Source organism: Pristiophorus japonicus, chromosome 5 (assembly GCF_044704955.1).
Source record: "Pristiophorus japonicus isolate sPriJap1 chromosome 5, sPriJap1.hap1, whole genome shotgun sequence".
NCBI lineage: Eukaryota > Metazoa > Chordata > Chondrichthyes > Pristiophoridae > Pristiophorus > Pristiophorus japonicus.
The window spans coordinates 78,536,368-78,555,342 of NC_091981.1; the positions used below are offsets into that span (position 1 = coordinate 78,536,368).

Below are 18,975 nucleotides of genomic sequence, written 5' to 3' on the forward strand. Positions count from 1 at the left end.
TGTTAACTACCTTTCTCAATATATGCATGGCATTACTACCATCACGGCTCAGGATTCCTTGTCCATTATTTTCATGAAAAGGACTTGGTCATGAGCTATCTAAAGATGCGTTGCCTTTTAAGCAAAAAAGCTTGCCTAAAAGGGGCTAGTTTCCCAAGATGGCCCCGCATTGAGTTGTATATCAATCGACAGATGAAAGATCATCAAATGGTAAATGGGAAGATGTTTCCGAGACCCGAAAAATGGACAATTCATTAGCCATGTCTGATTAATCACAGAGACATTTCATACCTTGCTAGTGAAACTTTGTGATCTGTGAGGGGATTTTGAGAGACTGCTTTAAAGATCAGATCACAGAAGGCTACGGTAGCATAGTGGCTTTGTTACTGGACTGCTAATCCAGAGGCCTGGACTAATAAATCAGAGACACTAGTTCAAATCACACCACAGCAGCTATGGAATTTAAATTCAGTTAATTAAATAAATCTGGAATTAAAAGCTAATATCAGTAATGGTGACGATGGGCCCAACTTTGCCCAACCCCTTTTTTCGGCACAGTTACTTTAAGTGTGCTGACTTTGCGCGCTGGAAACGGTGCCGGAAAAAAGAGGCCCCATCCTGGCCGCTCTTCCGAATCCCCGGAGTGGCGCGCATTCTGAAGTGGGGGGCAGAGCAACAGGCCAGCGCCATCTGTGCGCAAGCTCCTGCTTTCCCAGCACGTCCTGCGGGCTGTGAGCAGGACCCAATGCTCGCAGCCCCTATCCCCAGCCGAAGGGATGCCCCGATCTCACCGCACCCTATCCCCTGCCGAGTGGCCTCCCGCACCGGCCGGCCGGCCCGCTGAGTTCCCGGGCGAGGTAGGGCTTCGGTTTTATTTTTTATTTATTGGTTGTGCTCGAGTGTTTTCATTGAGGGAGGGGGCGGAGGAGAGTTTTGCTGGGGAGGGGGGGTGGGGGGCTGGTGGAGGAGAGAGAGAGTGTATTGGGGGGCGGGGAAGAGTTTGGGGGGGGAGGAAGAGAGAAAGAGTGTATTGGGCGGGGGGAAGGAGGAGAGTTTGTGGGGGGGGGGGCGATGTGGGAGAAGTGAAAAAGAGTGTTTTGGTGGGGGAAGGGGGTGAGGAGGGGGTGGGGGAGAAAGAATGTTTCGTATACCAGCATCTCTATCTCTGGCTATCCCCACTCCCCCCCCTCCCCACCACCCCGCCCCTTCCCCGTGAATTCGCGGCCAGCAGCTCGCACTTCTCTGGTCGCTCTGCGTAGCACCGCCCCTCCCACCCCCGGTGACATCACGGCAGGATTTACTTCATTTTGTTTGGTGCTTGGTTGTTGAGGTCCTCTCCAGTTCCCTGCCCTGCCCTATCCCTACCCTAATGTCTGCCGATTGTGCGCTGCTTTTTCTTCAATGCCCGCAAGGTTTTTCAGAGCTGGCCACATACGCTGACCTAAGTCGATTTGGAGTACGTTTTTGCTGGCCAAAGTGGCATAAATAACCAAAACTGGCGTAAGTGTCTGGGAACGGCTCCTTTTGAAAAAAAAACTAACCTAAAAAAATCGTACTGAACTGACTTACTCTGGAGCAAATTTTGGGGGGAAATTGGCATTTTTTAAACTTATGCCAGAAAAAACAACTTACTCCAAAAAAATTGATGCAAGTCATGGCCAAAGTTGGGCCCCGTGAAACTACCAGATTGTCGTAACAACCCATCTGGTTCACGAATGCCATTTAAGCTTAGCTTAAATGTGACTCCAAACCCACAGTAATGTGATTGACATTTAACTGCCCTCTGAAATGGCTTAGTAAGCTACCCTTAAGCAACCGCTACGAAAAACAGGAATAAAACTAGACAGATCTCCCAGCATCGACCCAGGGTCTGGATTCGGACACAGCAAAGGCACACCCAGCCCATTCAACCCTGCAAAGTCCTCCTCACCAACATCTGGAGACATGTGCCAAAATTGGGAGAGCTGTCCCACAGATTACTCAAGCAACAGCCTGACAGTCATACTCACAGAATCATAGCTTTTAGCCAACGTCCCAGACTCCTCCATCCTCATCCTTGGGTATGTCCTGTCCCACTGGCAGGACAGACCCAACCGAGGTGGTGACACAGTGGTATACAGTTGGGAGGGAGTGGCCCTGGGAGCACACAGCATTGACTCTAGACCCCATAGACAAGGAAATCTCCTGCTGATTATCACCTACCGCCCTCCCTCAGCTGATGAATCAATACTCGTCCATGTTGAACACCACTTAGAAGAAGCACTGAGGGTAGCAAGGGCACAGAATGTACTCTGGCTGGAGGATTTCAACGTTCATCACCAAGAGTGGTTCGGTAACACCAATACTGACCGAGCCCTGAAGGATATAGCTGCCAGACTGGGCCTGCGGCAGGTGGTAAGAGAACCAACGAAGGAAAAACTTACTTGACCTTGTCCTCACCAATCCTTACCAATCTCGTGTTCACACTGAGGATACCCTCCATCATATTGTGTGCCACTACCACCATGCTAAATGGGATGGATTCAGAACAGGTCTAGTAGCTTAAAACTGTGTATCCATGAGGGGCTATGGGTCATCAGCAGTAGCAGAATTGTTTTCCACCACATTCTGTAGCCTCATGGCCTGGAATATCCCTCACTCCACGCCTGTAGCCAAGCTGTTCCAGCACACTGGCATCTACCCGACAAAGTGGAAAATAGCCCGGGTATCTCCTCTCCACTAAAAGGCAGGGCAAATCCAATGCGGCCAATTACCGCCCCATCAGCTGACTCTCCATCATCAGCAAAGTGAGCGAAGGTGTCGTCGACAATACTATTAAGCGGCACTTACTGACCAATAACCTGCTCAACAATGCTCAGTTTGGGTTTCACTAGAACCACTCAGCTCCAAACCTTGGTCCAAGCATGGACAAAAGAACTGAATTCCAGAGGTGAGGCGAGAGCGACTGCCCTTGACATCAGGCAGCATTTCACCGAGTGTGGCATTAAGGAGCCCTAGTAAAATTGAAGTCAAAGGGAATCTGGGGGAAAACTCTCCACTGGCTGGAGTCATACCGAGCTGAGGTTGTTGGAGGCCAATCATCTCAGCCCAGGACATCACTGCAGGAGTTCCTCAGGGCAGTGTCCGCGGCCTAACCATCTTCAGCTGCTTCATCACTGACCTTCCCTCCATCATAAAAGGTCAGAAGTGGGGATGTTCACTGACGATTGCAGAGTACGGAGTTGCATTCGCAACTTCTTAGATAATGAATTAGTCAGTGCCCGCATACAATAAGACCAGGACAATATTCAGGCTTGGGCTGATAAGTGTCAACTGATATTTGCAACACACAAGTGTCAAGCAATGACCATCTCCCACAAGAGAGTCGAGCCACCTCCCCTTGACATTCAACGGAAGCTGAATCACCTACCATCATCATCCTGGAAGTCACCAATGACCAGTAACTTAACTGGACAGGCCACAAATACTGTGGCAACAAGAGCAAGTCGGAGGCTGGAAATTCTGTGGTGAGTAAATCGCCTCCTGACTCTCCAAGGCCTTTCCACCCTCTGTAAGGCACAAGTCAGGAGTGTGATGGAATACTCTACACTTGCCTGGATGAGTGCAGTTCCAACAACACTGAAGAAGTTTGACACCATCCAGGACAAAGCAGCCATTTGATTGGCACCCCATTCACTACCTTAGAAATTGACTCCCTCCACCACCGGTGCACTGTGGCTGCAGTGTGTACCATCTACAAAATCTACTGCAGCAACTCGGCAAGGCTTCTTCGACAGCATCTCCCAAATCTGTGACCTCTACCACTTAGAAGGACAAGGGCAGCAGGCGCATGGGAACACCACCACCTGCAATTCCTCCTCCAAGTCATACATCATCCTAACTTGGCAATATATCGCTGTTCCTTCATCGTCGCTGGGCCAACATCCTGGAACTTCCTCTCTAACAGCACTGTGGGAGTACCTTCACTTCATGTACTGCAGCAGTTCAAGAAGGCAGCTCACTACCTTCTTCTCAAGGGCAATTAGGGATGGGGAATAAATGCTAGCCTTGCCAGCAACGCCCACATCCCATGAATGAATAAAAAAAAGGCATCAAGAGAAACTCGAGCAATGGACTGTGAAGGGAGCAAACTTCTGGCCTCACTGGTAGGACAGGGCTTAGAGATATTGTGCTTATAATTTGAATTAGATGACCTATCCTCAATTGTTGCCTCCCAGTGGCTGAAGAGCTACTTCCAGAGTCGCAATGCGGATTCTGCCCACTAAGAGGCACAACGGACATGATTTTCATCACGCGACAAATTCAAGAAAAATGTAGGGAGCAGCATCCGCCTCTGTACACATGGCCGTTTTTGACCACACAAAGGCCTTCAACCTTTGGAGATTATAGAAACATAGAAAATAGGTGCAGGAGTAGGCCATTCGGCCCTTCGAGCCTGCACCACCATTCGATAAGATCATGGCTGATCATTCCCTCAGTACCCCTTTCCTGCTTTCTCTCCATACCCCTTGATCCCTTTAGCCGTAAGGGCCATATCTAACTCCCTCTTGAATATGTCCAATGAACTGGCATCAACAACTCTCTACAGCAGGGAATTCCACAAGTTAACAACTCTCTGAGTGAAGAAGTTTCTCCTCATCTCAGTTCTAAATGGCCTACCCCTTATCCTAAGACTATGTCCCCTGGTTCTGGACTTCCCCAACATCGGGAACATTCTTCCCGCATCTAACCTGTCCCGTTCCGTCAGAATCTTGTATGTTTCTATGAGATCCCCTCTCATCCCTCGAAACTCCAATGTATAAAGGCCCAGTTGATCCAGTCTCTCCTCATATGTCAGTCCGGCCATCCCGGGACCCTTCGCTGCACTCCCTCAAAGCAAGAATGTCCTTTCTCAGATTAGGAGACCAAAATTGAACACAATATTCCAGGTGAGGCCTCACCAAGGCCCTGAACAACTGCAGAAAGACCTCCCTGCTCCTGTACTCAAATCCCATAGCTATGAAGGCCAACATACCATTTTCCTTCTTCACCGCCTGCTGCACCTGCATGCCAACTTTCAATGACTGATGAACCAGGACGCCCAGATCTTGTTGCAACTCCCCTTTTCCTAATCTGCCACCATTCAGATAATATTCTGTCTTCACGTTTTTGCCCCCAAAGTGGATAACCTCACATTTATCCACATTATACTGCATCTGCCATGCATTTGCCCACTCACCTAACCTGTCTAAGTCACCCTGCAGCCTCTTAGCGTCCCCCTCACAGCTCACACCGCCACCCAGTTTAGTGTAATTTGAAAACTTGGAGATATTACACTCAATTCCTTCATCCAAATCATTAATGTATATTGTAAAGAGCTGGGGTCCCAGCACTGAGCCCTGCGGCACCCCACTAGTCACTGCCTGCCATTCTGAAAAGGACCTGTATATCCCGAGTCTCTGCTTCCTGTCTGCCAACCAGTTCTCTATCCACGTCAGTATATTACTCCCAATACCATGTGCTTTGAGTTTGCACACGAATCTCTTGTGTTGGACCTTGTCAAAAGCCTTTTGAAAGTCTAAATACATCACATCCATTGGTTCTCCCTTGTCCACTCTACTAGTTACATCCTCAAAAAATTCCAGAAGATTTGTCAAGCATGATTATCCTTTCATAAATCCATGCTGACTTGGACCGATCCTGTCACTTCTTTCCAAATGCGCTGCTATTTCATCCTGAATTATTGATTGCAACATTTTCCCCACCACTGATGTCAGGCTAACTGGTCTATAATTACCCACTTTTTTTCTCCCTCCCTTTTTAAAAAGTAGTGTTACATTAGCTACCCTCCAGTCCATAGGAACTGATCCAGAGTCAATAGACTGTTGGAAAATGATCACCAATGCATCCACTATTTCTAGGGCCACTTCCTTAAGTATTCTGGAATGCAGACTATCAGGCCCCGGGGCTTCATCGGCCTTCAATCCCATCAATTTCCCCAACACAATTTCCTGCCTAATAAGGATATCCTTCAGTTCCTCCTTCTCACTAGACCTTCGGTCCCCTAGTACTTTCGGAAGGTTATTTGTCTCTTCCTTTGTGAAGACAGAACCAAAGTATTTGTTCAATTCGTCTGCCATTTCTTTGTTCCCCATTATAAATTCACCTGAATCCGACTGCAAGGGACCTACGTTTGTCTTCACTAATCTTTTTCTCTTCACATATCGATAGAAGCTTTTGCAGTCAGTTTTTATGTTCCCGGCAAGCTTCTTCTTGTACTCTATTTTCCCCCTCTTAATTAAACCCTTTGTCCTCCTCTGCTGAATTCTAAATTTCTCCCAGTCCTAATGTTTGTTGCTTTTTCTGGCCAATTTATATGCCTCTTCCTTGGACTTAACACTATCCTTAATTTCCCTTGTTAGCCACGGTTGAGCCACCTTCCCCGTTTTATTTTTACTCCAGACAGGGATGTACAATAGCTGAAGTTCATCCATGTGATCTTTAAATGTTTGCCATTGCCTATCCACCGTCAACCCTTTAAGTATCATTTGCCAGTCTACTCTAGCCAATTCACGCCTCAAACCATCTAAGTTACCTTTCCTTAAGTTCAGGACCCTAGTTTCTGAATTAACTGTGTCATTCTCCATCCTAATAAAGAATTCTACCATGTTATGATCACTCTTCCCCAAGGGGTCTCGCACAACAAGATTGCTAATTAGTCCTTTCTCATTACACATCACCCAGTGTAGGATGGCCAGCTCCCTGGTTGGTTCCTCAACATATTGGTCTAGAAAACCATCCCTAATACACTCCAGAAAATCCTCCTCCACCACATTGCTACCAGTTTGGTAAGCCCAATCAATATGTAGATTAAAGTCACCCATGATAACTGCTGTACCTTTATTGCATGCATCCCTTATTTCTTGTTTGATGCTGTCCCCAACCTTACTACTACTGTTTGGTGGTCTGTACACAACTCCCACTAGCGTTTTCTGCCCCTTGTTATTCCGCAGCCCCACCCATACCGATTTCACATCATCCAGGCTAATATCCTTTCTTACTATTGCATTAATTTCCTCTTTAACTAACAATGCCACCCCACCTCCTTTTCCTCTCTGTCTATCCTTCCTAAACGTTGAACATAACATAAGAACATAAGAATTAGGAACAGGAGTAGGCCATCTAGCCCCTCGAGCCTGCTCTGCCATTCAACAAGATCATGGCTGATCTGGCCGTGGACTCAGCTCCACTTACCTGCCCGCTCCCCATAACCCTTAATTCCCTTATTGGTTAAAAATCTACATTCAATGAGCTAGCCTCAACTGTTACCTTGGGCAGAGAATTCCACAGATCCACAACCCTCTGGGAGAAGAAATTCCTTCTCAACTCGGTTTTAAATTGGCTCCCCCGTATTTTGAGGTTGTGCCCCCTAGTTCTAGTCTCCCCGACCAGTGGAAACAACCTCTCTGCCTCTATCTTGTCTATCCCTTTCATTATTTTAAATGTTTCTATAAGATCACCCCTCATCCTTCTGAACTCCAATGAGTAAAGACCCAGTCTACTCAATCTATCATCATAAGGTAACCCTCTCATCTCCGGATGCAGCCTAGTGAATCGTCTCTGTACCCCCTCCAAAGCTAGTATATCTTTCCTTAAGTAAGGTGACCAAAACTGCACGCAGTACTCCAGGTGCGGCCTCACCAATACCCTATACAGTTGCAACAGGACCTCCCTGCTTTTGTACTCCATCCCTCTCGCAATGAAGGCCAACATTCCATTCGCCTTCATGATTACCTGCTGCACCTGCAAACTAACTTTTTGGGATTCACAAGGACCCACAGGTCCCACTGCACTGCAGCCTCTCTGTGTCCTCTACACAACCCGCTTTCCCACTAATCTTTGTGGCATCTGCAAATTTTGTTACACTACACTCTGTCTCCTCTTCCAGGTCATCTATGTATATTGTAAACAGTTGTGGTCCCAACACCGATCCCTGTGGCACACCACTAACCACCGATTTCCAACCCAAAAAGGACCCATTTATCCCGACTCTCTGCTTTCTCTTAGCCGTCCAATTCTCTATCCATGCTAATACATTTCCTCTGACTCCGCGTACCTTTATCTTCTGCAGTAACCTTTTGTGTGGCATCTTATTGAATGCCTTTTGGAAATCTAAATACACCACATCCATCGGTATACCTCTATCCACCATGCTCGTTATATCCTCAAAGAATTCCAGTAAATTAGTTGAACATGATTTCCCCTTCGTGAATCCATGCTGCGTCTGCTTGATTGCACTATTCCTATCTAGATGTCCCGCTATTTCTTCCTTAATGATAGCTTCAAGCATTTTCCCCACTACAGATGTTAAACTAACCGGCCTATAGTTACCTGCCTCCTTTTTTAAACAGAGGCGTTACATTAGCTGCTTTCCAATCCGCTGGTACCTCCCCAGAGTCCAGAGAATTTTGGTAGATTATAACAAATGCATCTGCTATAACTTCTGCCATCTCTTTTAATACCCTGGGATGCATTTCATTCGGACCAGGGGACTTGTCTACCTTGAGTCCCATTAGTCTGTCCAGCACTACCCCCCTAGTGATAGTGATTATCTCAAGGTCCTCCCTTCCCACATTCCCGTGACCAGCAATTTTTGGCATGGTTTTTGTGTCTTCCACTGTGAACACCGAAGCAAAATAATTATTTAAGGTCTCAGCCATTTCCACATTTCCCATTGTTAAATCCCCCTTCTCATCTTCTAAGGGACCAACATTTACTTTAGTCACTCTTTTTCGTTTTATATAATCAGTAAAAGCTTTTACTATCTGTTTTTATGTTTTGCGCAAGTTTAGTTTCGTAATCTATCTTTCCTTTCTTTATTGCTTTCTTAGTCATTCTTTGCTGTCGTTTAAAATTTTCCCAATCTTCTAGTTTCCCACTAAGTTTGGCCACCTTATACGCATTGGTTTTTAATTTGATATTCTCCTTTATTTCCTTGGTTATCCACGGCTGGTTATCCCTTCTCTTACCGCCCTTCTTTTTCACTGGAATATATTTTTGTTGAGCACTATGAAAGAGCTCCTTAAAAATCCTCCACTGTTCCTCAATTGTGCCACCGTTTAGTCTGTGTTTCCAGTCTACTTTAGCCAACTCTGCCCTCATCCCACTGTAGTCCCCTTTGTTTAAGCATAGTACACTCGTTTGAGACACTACTTCCTCACCCTCAATCTGTATTACAAATTCAACCATACTGTGATCACTCATTCTGAGAGAATCTTTTACTCGGAGATCGTTTATTATTCCTGTCTCATTACACAGGACCAGATCTAAGATAGCTTGCTCCCTTGAATACCCCTGGATGTTGAGTTCCCAGCCATGTCTCCGTGATGCCAATTATATCATACCCGTTAACTGCTATCTGCGCAGTTAATTCGCCCACCTTATTCCGAATAGTCCTCACATTGAGGCACAGAGCCTTCAGGCTTGTCTTTCTAACACACTTTGCCCCTTTAGAATTTTGCTGTAATGTGGCCCTTTTTGCTTTTTGACTTGGGTTTCTCTGCCCTCCACTTTTACTTTTCTTCTTTCTATCTTTTGCTTCTGCTCCCATTCTACTTCCTTCTGTCTCCCTGTATAGGTTCCCACTCCCCTGCCTTATTAGTTTAACTCCTCCCCAACAGCACTAGCAAACACTCCCCCTCGGACATTGGTTCCAGTCCTGCCCATGCAGACCATCCGGTTTGTATTGGTCCCACCTCCCCCAGAACCGGTTCCAATGTCCCAGGAATTTGAATCCCTCCCTGCTGCACCACTCCTCAAGCCACATATTCATCTGAGCTATCCTGCGATTCCTACTCTGACTAGCACATGGCACTAGTAGCAATCCTGAGATTACTACTTTTGAGGTCCTACTTTTTAAATTTAGCTCCTCGCTCCCTAAATTCGTCTTGTCGGACCTCATCCCATTTTTACTAGATCGTTGGTACCTATATGCATCACGACATTTTCAGAATGCCCTGCACCCGCTCCGAGACATCCTTGACCCTTGCACCAGGGAGGCAACATGGACTCTTGATTGCGGCCGCAGAAAGGTCGATCTATTCCCCTTACAATCGAATCCCCTATCACTATCGCTCTCCCACTCTTTTTCCCGCCCTCCTGTGCAGCAGAGCCACCCACGGTGCATTGAACTTGACTGCTGCTGCCCTCCCCTGGAGAGTCATCCTCCCCAATAGTACCCAAAGCGGTGTATCTGTTTTGCAGGGGGGTGACTGCAGGGGACCCCTGCACTACCTTCCTTGCACTGCTCTTCCTGTTGGTCACCCATTCCCTATCTGGCTGTGTATCCTTTTCCTGCGTTAAGACCAACTCACTAAACGTGCTATTCACGTCATTCTCAACATCGTGCATGCTCCAGAGCGAATCCACCCGCAGCTCCAGTGCCGCAATGCGATCACCACACACACTGATCACCGCGCGCGCGCCCCCATCACCATACACCCACCGATCACCAGACACACACACACCGATCACCACACACATGGAGTGCCCTTCTCAAATTCGGCTGTCCTCAAATATTTGTCACCATCAAAATTTGTCCGCCTACTTCACGATGACATGCAAGCCGTGATCCTTAACAATGGATCCACCACAGACCCAATACAAGTGCAGACCGGGGTCAAGCAAGGCTGTGTCATTGCACAACACGCTTCGTAATCTTTCTAGCTGCAGTACTTCATCTCGCCTTTACAATCCCCCCGCTGGAGTGGACTAAGCTGCAGGATGAATGGGAAATTGTTCAATCTCCATTGCGTCCAGTCCAGAACCAAGATTGTTTCAACCTCTGTCATTGAATTACAGTATGCAGATGACGCTTGTGTTTGTGCACACTTGGAGGCCGAACTCCCAACCATTGTTGATTCCTTCACTGAAGCATACGAGAGACTGGGCCTCACATTGAACATCAGTAAGACAAAGGTTCTCTACCAACCTGCCCCCGCCACACAGTACTGCCCCCCAATTATCAAGATCCATGATGAGACCTTGGATAGTGTGGACTACTTTCCTTCAGTGTGCCAGTGCAACCTTCGGTCGCCTGAGGAAAAGAGTGTTTGAAGACCAAGATCTCAAACCTGGCACCAAGCACATGATCTACAGAGCAGCAGTGATACCCACCCTTCTATATATTTCAGAGACATGGACAAAGCACTGGAGCAATACCACCAACCTTGCTCCACAAAATCCTGCAGCTCCATTAGCAGGATAGGTGTACTAATGTCAGTGTTCTCTTTCAGACCAACATCCCCAGCATTGAGGCATTGATCATTTTCAATCAGCTCTGATGGACGGGCCACATTGTCCAGATGCCTGATACAAGACTCCCGAAACAAGCACTCTGCTCCGAGCTCTGTTACGGCAAATGAGTCCCAGGCGGACAGAGGAAACGCTTCAAGGATGCCCTCAAAGCCTCCTTGAAAAAATGTAACAACCCAACCGACTCTTGGGAATCCCTGGCCCAAGACCGCTCAAAGTGGAGGTGAAGCATCCTGGAAGGCACCAAACACTGAGTTTCTTCGTCGGGAGCACGCGGAAGCCAAGTACAAACAGCGGAAGGAGCGTACGACAACCCAAGCACCCCATCCATCCGTCCCTCCAACCACCACCTGTGGCAGAGTCTGTAGATCCTGCACAGAGCTCAGTCACCTTAAAACTCATTAGTGTGGAAGAAAGTCATCCTCAACTCCAGGGTACTGCCTAAGAAGATGACTGAAGCAGACTACATATTTTCTTTATTTTTGGAGTGTTATGTGAGCAGACTATTATTGATAATACAAACTGTCTCTAATCATATTCTGTATGTCTTGCCTATTGTGGATTAGAATAGCTTATGAATAGAACCGAATGTCTTCTCGCCTCATGTTAACTCCATCTGCCTTCAGAGAAATTGAAGGATTGTGTGTGAATAAGGCACTGAGATCCAGTCGAGAACACAAGGGAATTTTGATGTTACACACTTGGGTCCACTACTGCTAGTAAAATGTAGAGCAGTCGGAGTCAACATCTGTAAGGAGCAAACAACTAGACTGCTTAAAAGACTGACTGACACCATTGAATCAGAATAGATAACCATGGCAGACCTGAATATGTAACACGACCTTTATAAAAATGTGCAGGTATATACACATATATACAAAACCCTGCACCCTTCAGAGTTTTTTCAAATGATGAAGCATGAAAGATGCAGGACTCAAGATACAATTCAGAAGAATAGGCACTGTGGAGACCTATGCTGGGAGAAGATCTAATTTATGCACAGACCATCTCAAGGGTGCAGTTGAAATAAGATATTGACAGACTGGCACTAAATCTCCCATGATTCATAAAAATGGCCAAATATTAGCTATAACATTCTGTATCTGCTACCAAAAACAAACTGAAAAACTGACAGATGATACTGACCTTGAACTGAGAGCTTACAGTTGGCTTCCGATGTTTGGTTCCAGATTTAAGTGTCTCTTCAGTGTTCTTGCCTGATGCATGCTCAAATAAGTCGTATATGAAATCTAGTCTGAAATCATGAATATAAATCAATGCCAATGTACAGTAATACATATCCTTCAATCGGACTGGACGGGGAGATCAGCACGACAATAACTCTGTTCTAAAAGAAAAGCAGCTCGAGCTAGCTGTAGCACAGTTTCTAATGCACCCAAGCTAAAACACATGGAACCATCACATGACAAACTTTATCATTAGAATTGAAGAAATATGCAAAAATTTATGTTATTTTGAAAAAGTAGTGAAAATACAGAGTGCTTAGCTGCAACATGTGTGTGTCATTCTGAGCATAAACGTTGGATCGTTCACGCATACGCAGTGCGATATACGAGGAAGCTGGAAGTGCAGCCGAACCAAGTGGACCTAGTTGCCACTGGTGCCGCTTCTGGGGCTTTAGGGTAATCTCCAGGACCTTTGTCTAGAAGATTGCTGTGACTATACACGAATGGGGAGAGAGAGAGCCCGCGCGGGCTGGGGGGGGGAAGGAGAAGCGCGGGCGGCAAGTGGGCGGGGGCAAGTGGGGTGAGTGGCGGGGGGGGGGAAAAGAGAGCACGCGAGAGCACGGGCCGGGTGGGGGGGGAATGGAGAGTGAGAGAGTGTGGCACAGAGAAAGAAAGGCTGGGCGAGAGAGGGGATAGGGGAAAGGGAATCCGAGAGAGGTAACAGAGGGAAGACGAATCACATTCTTCCAACCCCACCCCCTTTACACCCATACCACCCTTCTCCCTCTCCTCCCCCAAAACCTGGTTGATTTCTCGTAAATCTTGGTGTGTGTGAGACAAGTGACATCATTGAAGTAGACGAATTCCAGAAGTCATGACACTGTCAACAATTCACTTCCTACCCAATAAACCTGTTAACAATCTGTGACCCACACACAATGTCCCATCTATCGTGAGGGTGGGACGGGGAGGCGGGTAAGGTCAGAAACTTATTAGGTGAGAAGGTAATAAATCCATGGGGGAGGAACTGGGTTGGGGGAGAAGCTCAGGAACTTGGGTAGGGGAAGAAGCGGAACTTTTGGGGGGGGGGAAAAGAGATCAGAAACTTGGGGGGTAGGTCAGAAACTTGGGCGGGGGGCGGGGGCGGGCAGGGTGGAAGATCAAGCATTTGGGTGGTGGGGTATGAGGGCAAGAGCTTGTCTGGGGGGAGGGGGGGGGGGGGAGAAGGTCTTAACCCATGAGTGAGCCCTGTCTGCTCCAAGTGAGTTTTCTGCTGTCTGGAGTCAGCAATCAGAATGGCTTGAATTAAACTTTGCAAAGTCACTGATTACGTCGGCAGGGCGTTTCTAATTACACATTCCAGTGAAGCTGCTGGGTTTGTCTTATCCTTCAAGGGGACCAATCAGCAATCAGGTCTTGTGATCAAGGGGACCCAATCAGAGCTTTTAGGTATTACCAATAAACACATCCGTGCAAATATGGTGCGAGATCAAAATATGGTGGAACGATATGGTGGGTCATCTTTCAATAAAAAAAGGTTGACTGTTGAGATTAAAAACTGATAAAATCCTAAAACTTCATATTTACAAATGAAACTATATTTATTTCCAGATTTAACACCTTGTGACTTCTTTCCGCTATTGAGTCAATCTGCATGGTTCTCTTGACACCTTGTGCTAGAAAGCAACATTTCTGTGTAGCTTTAAACAACTTTATCCAATACGGTCATATAACAACTTGCATTTATATAGCACCTTTAACGTAGTGAAACGTCCCAAGACGCTTCATAGGAGTATTAGGAGATTTAAAAAATTTGACACCGAGCCACATAAGTAGAAATTAGCGCAGGTGACTAAATGTCAGAGATATGTTTTAAGCAGCGTCTTGAAGGAGGAGAGAGAGGTAGAGAGGCGGAGAGGTTTATGCAGGGAGTTTCAGAGCTTGGGGCCTGGGCAACAGAAGGCACGGCCACCAATGGTTAAGCGCTTATAATCAGCGATGCTCAAAAGGGCAGAATTAGAGGAACGCAGACATCCTGGGGGGGGGGGGTTCTGGGGCTGGATGAGATTACAGAGATAAGGAGGGGCGAGGCCATGGAATAATTTGAAAATAAGTTGAGAATTTTGAAATCAATGTGTTGCTTAACCAGAAGTGAGCACAGGGGTGATGGGTGAGTGGGACTTGGTGCATGTTAGGACACGGGCAGCTGAGTTTTGGATCACCTCTAGTTTACCTAGGGTAGAATGTGGGAGGCCAGCCAGGAGTGCAATGGAATGATCAAGTCTAGAGGTAACAAAGGCATGGATGAGGGCTTCCGCAGCAGATGAGCTGAGGCAAGAGCGGAGACGGGCAATATTACAGAGGTGGACATAGGCGGTCTTAGTTATGCTTAGTTATGTGGTTGAAAGCTCATTTCAGGGTCAAATATGACACCAAGTTTGCGAACAGTGTGGTTCAGCCTCAGACAGAAGTTGGGGAGAGGGATGGAGTCAGTGGCTCGGGAAAGGAATTTGTGGCGGGTCCAAAAACAATGGCTTCGGTCTTCCCAATATGCAATTGGAGAACATTTCTGCTCAACTAGAACTGGATGTCGGACAAGCAGTCTGACAAGTTAGAAATCGAGGAGGGGTCAAGAGAAGTGGTAGTGAGGTAGAGCTGGGTGTAACAGCGTACATGTGGAAACTGATGCTGTGTTTTTGGATGGTGTCGCCAACTGCCAACATATAGGTGAGAAATAGGAGGGGAAACTAAATAGCACAATCCTAAAGGGGGTATACAAACAGAGAGACCTGGGTGTATGTGTTAAAGGTGGCAAGACAGGTTGAGAAAGCAGTTAAAAAGGCTTATGGGATCCTGGGCTTCAGCAATAGAGGTTTAAAGTACAAAAGTGTGGAAATTATGAACCACCTGTAAAAATACTGATTTGGCCCCAACTGGAGTATTGGGTCCAATCCTGGGCACCAGACTTTTGGAAAGATGGGAAGGCCATAGAGAAGGTGCAGAAAATATTTACGAGAATGATTCCAGGAATGAGGGACTTCAGTTACGTTGATAGACTGGAGAAGCTGGGGTTGTTATCATTGGTGCAGAAAAGATTGAAAGGCGATTTGATAGAGGTGTTCAAAATCACGAGGGATCTGGACAGAGTAGAGAAACTGTTCTCATTGACAGAAGGGTCATGAACCAGAGGACACAGAGTTAAGGTGATTGGCAAAAGAACCAAACACTTTTTTACCGAGCGAGTGTTTGGGATCTGGAATGCACTGCTTGAAAGGGTGGTGGAGGCAGACTCAATGGCCATGATTTCTCCACAGGCAGCAAGATCGGAGCGGCCGGGGTCGAAGGAGAGTGAAAAACGCACCTCCGATTCGAGCCCGCTCTCCGTCCCAAATCTTCCATTAATGGGGCTTGTTAAGTCCGCCCTGTGGGCTCCCCAGCCAATTAAGAGGATGCTGGATGGATTATGTCATTTGATGTCACACCATCAGCCAGTTTTCTTTAAAGGGACCATGCCGACAATGAATTTGACAGTTCTGCTGTCACTGTTCTGCAGCATTGAAGTGCTGCAAACATTGAGAAGCACTGCACTAAGATGCACGGCTGCATCCCATGACTCTCCCATGACTCGCTTCACAAGCAATTCTGCAAATGGTTATGAAGGGAATCACAGCATGCAGGGAGCTCCTGTTCCATTCCCATTGGGAGAAAGGACCTCCCCAGTACACCAACCCAGCCAGGTTACATATTGTACAGGGCGGCACAAGCAGGGACGTCGTCAGAAGGACCTGGCTGCAGTGGCGCAAACCTTTCAATGATCTCAGTAGATCACGAAACATTACTGCAACACTCAACCTCATCCTGCTGTGTCACTCATCACATCCCCATCACTCTGCTTTCCCTACTCTACACCTGCACATCCTTACTCATACCAACTTACCTTGCAACTTCACCCATCTCTCTATCTATCTCACTAGCCACCCTCACACTCATCCTCATCCATGTACAATCATATCAACTAACAACACACAAGGGTAGGAAGTTGGGTCCTTTAGCCAATGTTCATGCTGATGTGATGCCAAACAGTGAAATCTTCATTTTCAGCACTTTGTGTTCTTGGACAGATTTGTGGGCACTGTTGGAAGTGGTTCAATGAGTTGTACTGAATGGTTAGACATAAGGGTAACCCCCACAATAGTGATGAGTGTGAAAGGAATGGGTTGGACATTGCAGGGATGCTTTATGGAGCTGGTGTGGGGTGGTGCCAACCTGGTGCATCAGGTGCCGGTCAGGGTGCACAGCATGAAGTGAAGTCAATGTGGCCATGGTGAGGCCTTCCCTGGTCTCCTGGGCAGCAATATGGTCGGGTGCTGATGCCCGGTGTCCTACATAAGAACAGAACATAAGAATTGGAGCAGGTGAAGGCCATTCAGCCCCTCGGGCCTGTTCCACCATTCAATGAGATTATGGCTGATCTTCTACCTCAACTCCACTTTCCTACACGATCCCCATATCCCTTCATTCCCTTAATATCCAAAAATCTATCAATCTCTGTCTTGAATATACTCAAAGGCTGAGCCTCCACAGCCATCTGGGGTAGAGAATTCCAGAGATTCACCACCCTCTGAGTGAAGAAGTTTCTCCTCATCTCAGTCCTAAATGGCCGATCCCTGATTCTGAGACTGTGACCCCTGGTTCTAGACTCCTCAGCCAGAGGAAACATCCTCCCTGCAACTACCCTGTCAAGTCCTGTAAGAATTTTGTCTGCTTCAATGAGAGCACCTCGGATTCTTCTAAAAACCAGAGAATATAGGCCTAGTCTACTCAATCTCTTCTCATAGGACAATCCCCCATCCCGGTAATCAGTCTGGTGAACCTTCGTTGCACTTCCTCAATGGCAAATATATCCTTCCTTAAGAAAAGGAGACCAAAACTGTGCACAATACTCCAGGTGCAGTCTCACCAGGGTCCTATATATTTGCATTATAGCTCTTATACTGAAATCCTCTTGTAATAAAGGCCAACACACAATTTGTTTTCTTAATTGCTTCCTGTACCTGCATATTAACTTTCAGTGATTTATGTACAAGGACACCCATCCCCAGGTCCCTCTGAACACCAAGGGGCCAAAATTTCCCCCCTTTTTAAGGTCCATTACCGCCTCTAAGACCCATGTGAAATTGCCCCCACGCCGGGCACACGCCGAATCCTTACCGCCCGGCAGCGACCCCTTTCCGTCCTGCAAGTTCAATTGCCTCATGGGAGCAGAGCAGCCGCCGCTCATTGCCCTCAACAATTTTCCTGGCGGGAAGCGGCCAGTGGTTGGGTGGTGCATCTGCCATTAAAAGGGGTGGGAGCTCCGCTGTGGCTGCCATTTTATTTGAATTGTCGGCCGACTCTGCAGCCCAGCACCCCTTCTTGGGTGTCGGACCGCTGGCCTGGCCAAAGCCATCCCTGGTGGCCCCGTGGATGCCACTAAAGTGGCTGCAGAGGTCGCAGCGGCCCTCCCCTTTAACTGAAAGGGATGGACATAGCTACACGTCGCACTCACGAGCTCAGCGCGGTGCTGACGATACCGCCCATCTTCCGGCCCACTCTCGACATACATCTGCTCTTCAGCTGCCCCAAACACCATGCAACAAATTTCAAAAGTTTAAGAGGCCAAAATCCCTCTATTCTCCACGCCAAGAATTCGGGCGCAGAATATTTATTTAATTCGAATTATATTCCCCGTTTGGGGCAGAGGGCAATTTCTAGCCCCAATAATTCCCAATCTCTCACCATTTAAAAATACTCTGCTTTTCTATTCTTCCTACCAAAGCTGATGACTTCAAATTTTCCACATTATATTCTATTTGACATGTTCTTGCCCACTCACTTAACCTGTCTATGTCCCCTTGAAGTCTCTGCATCCTCCTCACAATCTACATTCCCCCTTAGCTTTGTATCATAAGTAAACTTGGATATATTACATTTGGTCCCCTCATCCAAGTCATTGATATAGATTGTGAATAGCTGGAGCCCAAGCACTGAACCTTGCGGCCTGCCAATCTGAAAATTACCCGTTTATTCCTATTTTCTGTTTTCTATCCGTTAACCAATCCTCAATCCATGCTAGTGTATTACCCCCAACCTCATGAGCCCTAATTTTGTTCAATATCCTCTTGTGTGGCACCTTATCGAATGCCTTCTGAAAATCTAAATACACCACACCCCCTTATCTATTCTGCTAGTTACAACTTCAAAAAACTTAACAGATTTTTCAAACATGATTACCCTTTCATAAATCCATGTTGACTCTGTTCAATCTTATTATTCTTTTCTAAATGCCCTGTTACCACATCCTGAATAATAAATTCCAGCATTTTCGCTACTACTGATGTCAGGCTAACCGGTCTGTAGTTCCCTGTTTTCTCTCTCCCTCCTTTCTTAAATAGTGCGGTTACATTAGCTACTTTCCAATCTGTGGGACACGTTCTAGAATCTATGGAATTTTGGA

At 46.8% G+C, this 18,975-nt stretch overlaps 1 protein-coding gene across 1 annotated transcript in view; it reads right to left on the reverse strand.

The window, feature by feature from the left end:
• The window catches only part of myo10 (myosin X), a 445,108-nt gene that overhangs the window by 192,692 nt on the left and 233,441 nt on the right, over window positions 1–18,975 (reverse strand). The window contains exon 18 of the mRNA XM_070880183.1: window positions 12,439–12,547. Coding sequence (XP_070736284.1) covers window positions 12,439–12,547 — 109 coding nt within the window. The remainder of the gene's footprint in view (window positions 1–12,438; window positions 12,548–18,975) is intronic.